The sequence below is a fragment of the Aplysia californica genome, unplaced genomic scaffold (genome assembly GCF_000002075.1).
Source record: "Aplysia californica isolate F4 #8 unplaced genomic scaffold, AplCal3.0 scaffold00286, whole genome shotgun sequence".
Lineage (NCBI taxonomy): Eukaryota > Metazoa > Mollusca > Gastropoda > Aplysiida > Aplysiidae > Aplysia > Aplysia californica.
Genome location: NW_004797556.1, coordinates 605,849 through 610,734, shown reverse-complemented (window position 1 = coordinate 610,734; position 4,886 = coordinate 605,849). Strand labels below are relative to the sequence as shown.

At 39.4% G+C, this 4,886-nt stretch overlaps 1 protein-coding gene across 1 annotated transcript in view; it reads right to left on the bottom strand.

Moving 5' to 3' along the window:
• The window catches only part of LOC106012192, a 29,182-nt gene that overhangs the window by 13,764 nt on the left and 10,532 nt on the right, over positions 1 to 4,886 (bottom strand). Inside the window, exons 5-6 of the mRNA XM_035970565.1 lie at positions 4,032 to 4,247; positions 2,949 to 3,102 (exon numbers count right to left, since the gene is read on the bottom strand). Of these exons, the coding sequence (XP_035826458.1) occupies positions 2,949 to 3,102; positions 4,032 to 4,247 (370 nt within the window). The remainder of the gene's footprint in view (positions 1 to 2,948; positions 3,103 to 4,031; positions 4,248 to 4,886) is intronic.

Here is a 4,886-nt window from a genome sequence, read left to right as displayed (position 1 = left end):
ATATATATTTATATATATATATATGGCATCTATTTTGATTCCAGTTTGTCCATGTCAGGTTGAGGTAAATCATCTGACCAGCTGCGTGCATTTAGAAAATTTAAAAAATCACTAAAATACGTCATCTAATCAATACTAAGTATACCACTTTATTAGATACTAGATTAGTTTTATCAAAACTCGATTATTGTAACTCCTTGTTACCAGGAATATCCCTGGAGAAAGTGAAAAGACTTCAAACTGTCCAAAATAATGTTGCACGTTTATTTTTACTGAAAAGAAAGCGAGACTCTGCAACGCCTCTTTTTATCATAGTTTGGGTCATTTGGATCATCGTCATTATTCTGAAACATGTCACTTTCTGAAGAACCATCATGATCTGAGTGATGTACCTTTTTATGCCTTTTTTCCTTTTCCCATTATTAAGTCTTCTCACAATATCATTGATACTGTAGTGTGGAATTCTTGATGTACAGAAACTGTAATTCGTACAGACAAAAACAAGAGTCAGCTAAAGATTTTTCTATTTCAGACCTCGTTTCAGCTTCAAATTCTGAACTCGACTCAGTCTGAATTAGGCTATTGAAAAACTTAACATCTTCATATTTATACATTATTTTACGATTGTTTATCTTAAGTGACCTCAACGTGCATATAAATGTCGATAAAAATATTCTTGACGGGTCATAATCAACTTTGAAGAAAAGATTCAGAGAAAGATACGGCCAAGATAAGCACTACATAATATTTTAAGGCCGGGACGCAGAAATAGGAGGGGATCAACTCCATTATACACAAACAAGGGATCCCACGTCCGCCGTGTTAGTTGGTGTCTTCAGAGCGAATTAGACAAGAGTCAAGTTCTTTGCTTGAAGTTAACAACCTTTCATATCTGGAATTGAGTGACAAAAATCGAGCTGTTTCTGGCATATTTGAGGGTTCTTTTTCGTGACCTGAAAATCTTATTCGATTTGCAGTCAAGGATCATGATGACACCAATATCTCACTATTTTTAAAAAAAGGGCACTTAGCCACCATTTAATTTTAACCCCTTCATTTGTACGCTCCGCTATTTTCTTTATACATGATCGTGTGTTGGGCTGTACCGTCAACTAATTGGCGCTACTTTGTTTATTCATACATAGACCTTCGAAAACGTGGCGCGGTGACATATGAAACGTTTTTTTCCCTATGAAGGCATAGTACGTAAAGTAACTCAGTCAAGAGCAAGAGCTAAGTCAATCGTATGCTTCTCATATTTTGCGCAAAAAGTAGAATCCATTGTTCTTACCCAGGAGCAGTGATCTGAATCCCAACGCATTTACCTTATTTAATCGCGTCCACACATTTACTCCTCGATCTAAACGCGTTGGGGTTTCCTTGAAGTTCACTTGAAAGAGTATCGAACTCAATTTGAAAGTTGAAGCATGTTCGAATACACTTTTGAATGTCACACAGACAGCACTGCATTCGACGTGCCGATTTCAAGATCCAGATGGATACATGTAGGGCCTACGTGGGCTGCAAGTCCGCTTGGTGTTTAATGCATTCGTCGTGAGGTACGAGCAATGACCAGCATGAAGCTCCTGAAGTTACGTTGTCCGTTTCTTGTCAGGCAGGAGAAAGAACGCACAGGGCAAATACGATCTGTTGCTCCACACATGCAGAGTATAGATCTGGGTGAAGTGCTTCGGACAGAATTTGAATGTACCGTGAACAAAAACATATACAACCTAGCACAGTTGTTGTAAGAGGCAAGGCGTAGATACAAGTACACCGTCATAGCTCATGTCCCTGCATATATCAGTGTTATATTCTTGCAGTGCATTCATAGTCTTCTCTCTTGTTGCTGGAAATTTGGGCGATTCTTTAGTCGTCGATGATGTACGAGAGTACATGTAAGACGTTCGTCAAACAAACGACAGGCACTTGTATTCAAGCTTGGTATCCTAACAACTTCTTCGCAGATTTTTTTGGGAGGTCTTTCAGTCGGTTGTTCGTCCGCTTTTCTCTTGATAGCATTTAGGGCCTTCAGAATCTGAATGTCGTGCTCCGTCATAGTGCCATCATGGCTGAGCTCGTTAGATTTTCATAAGACTCTTGTAAAATCGCTTTTCCTGAATACTCTTGCCTCACAGACTCTGCAACTACACCTCCAGGAGGTCGTTGTATTGTGTGCAGGCGTGCGTAGAAGCCTTGATCACGAAAATCCCCAAAACAACCCCCACCCCCAAAAGAAAACCCCCCAAAAACCCCAAAAAACAAAACAAAACAATAACAACAACCCCAAAACTGTACCTATTTTTGAACCACATGCAATCAGGATAACAACTCAGCTAGTTGTTGAGAGAGGTTATTTGCACATTAAAATTGTATGTTCTGTGTTAACTCACGTATTGTTGGTGTATTCGATACCAGGCCTACACTCACCCATTGTTCTTCCATTGTCTGCTTCAACAATGAATGCCGCCAAAACACATTGAGATCAAGTAACCTACTACAAACAAGTTTGACGATGTGGTGAAATCGAGTGTACCTCCCTGGAGACAGATGAAGTCAATCCTAGTGGGAGAACACGTACGAACTTGACTTTCGCTTGAAAATGTTTGGCTTAAAAAAAAAAAGTTTGTTTCATTTGCTCGAGTAATAGAGAAGGGCGTATTCAGTTACGTGCTGTATAGTAAACAAAAAGATACAGAAATCGAGATAAAAGTCCTTCTAAAATAAGGCTTTCGAGCTTGAGAAAAAGGTAAAAAAAAGTAGGAAAGGAAGAAACGAGAGATATAAAAAAAGACCTTCAGTAGAATAGAAAGCGGAAGCGGTCTGAAAACGTTACTGAATGGCTTGCGGTTATATTGTACGCCTCATTGGTTTTCTGTCCCCGTATGGATTAGCCTTGTCTTAATGAAATGCAAAACATAACAAGGGGGGGGGGATCTTTCTTTTACCTGCAATAGTTTTTTGCAGCAGTTGCAGAACCATCTGGAAACATGAGTGTCCCGGAGGTAGAGACCTGGTCCCACATTAAACAATCTTCTGGACCAGTCTTATTGAGATGCCCTTTGTAATCTTCTCCTGAGGGCGTCCGGATACATTCCAGAGCTGAAAGGAAAAATAAAGAAGGGTGGGGGGGGGGGGGGGTATTGAATTGATAGCACAATTAAATCAGCTGCCGAAGGTAAAAAAAAGACCCATTCAAGTAACAGTAACTCGGTCATCTTTAAAACCGATTTCAACAAAAATTGGAACAAACAGAATTCAGCCAAGGAGATGTCAAATTCGTCAATACGAAGAAATTCAACTATCAAATTCGAAGAATATTAAGTTACAAAATGTATACCAAAATTTGCACTTCTGGAAAATGATCCATACCGTGTATTTGCTCATTGAAATACAAATTTATATAGCACTGACACATTATACACTTAGGAAAGGTTATTTACATTGCTAACGATTACTCTCCTGCCGAGCCCGAAAACGCCACATAAAATTTTGAATGACCCTCTGGTATGTTTGTGGGTCGATTCTTTACGCTTGCCATTTAACATTGAACTTCAACTGTTCCATTGTTTGTGGATTGTTTTCTTTAACTCCCTCTGTAAAAAAAAAAAACACCCAAAGGAAATAATCGAAGGGGTTCAAGACGGGGTAAGTCAATGACCAGTCATTTGTAAGCTTTTGGGTGACAAGGCATTCCTCAATCCTTTTTTGCAACCAATGTTGAAATAAAACATAAGATTGTACAAAAGAAAGATAAAAACTGTATACTTATATGTCAAATTAGCAAGTAATAACTAGCAAAATAATAATTGATTAAAAAAAAAACCAACTGATGTTGAGAACTGTACAACACTCATGTCCCAAAATTTGAAAGTGAGTGAGTGAGTGAGTGAGTGAGTGAGTGAGTGAGAGAGACAGAGAGAGAGAGAGAGAGAGAGAGTGTGTGTGTGTGTGTGTGTGTGTGTGTGTGTGTGTGTGTGTGTGTGTGTGTGTGTGTATGCACGTACGTTTTGTATTTGTGCGTTACACACCTTCCACGAAAGGTTCACCAAAGACTTTGACCTCACATAGGCTCGTAGTGGCCACAGTTTCTATGGTGACAGTGACTTGGTGCGTGAGAGGGTATTTGTTACACTGGATAAAGAAGGTGTGATTGTCTTTTTTCTCATTGTGAGAGCAAAACTTCTGAGGTTGCCCGGCTTGGTCTAGGTAGGACACGATGAATGTAGGCAGCTCACCCGGTGGCGCTGGAAAAAAAAGATTGAATTATTGTAAATTATAAGAAAAGTTTTTTTCCCCACCGAGCGAACTTAAACATATCATGGAGTGGGCCGTCTCTAAGTTCCCTATTTGGGGATCGAACTCATGTCTACTGCATGCAGATACAAGGAGCCTAACTATTATACAATAGGCACCGTAGTAAGTAAAAACGCCAAAATCAACGATAGCTGTTGTCTGCTGTCGAGAAAACCTCGTCCACATTATTAGACGTTTTATTTGCATAGCTTTCATTTGGGTCTTGCAAGCGCGACTGTTTTCAATAATGGTGTTTACTTTAACTGGAAAGACAACACACATTCTTTTAATTCTTTAAAAAAAACAAGCTCGCAAACAATATTCTAGTTTACCGAAAGCGTTGCTACCTACGATCCAAAAAAATATTGCTTAGGTCAAAAGAAGAATGAGAGAGAGAGAAAGAGAGAGAGAGAGATAGAGAGAGAAAGAGAGAGAGAGAAGAGAAAGAGAGAGAGTGAGAGAAAGGGAGAGAGAGAGAGATAGAGAGAGAGAAAGAGAGAGAGAGTGTGTATGTGTGTGTGTGTGTGTATGTGTGTATGTGTGTGTTAATGTGTATGACAGAGAAAGAGAGAGAGAGAGAGAGAGAGAGA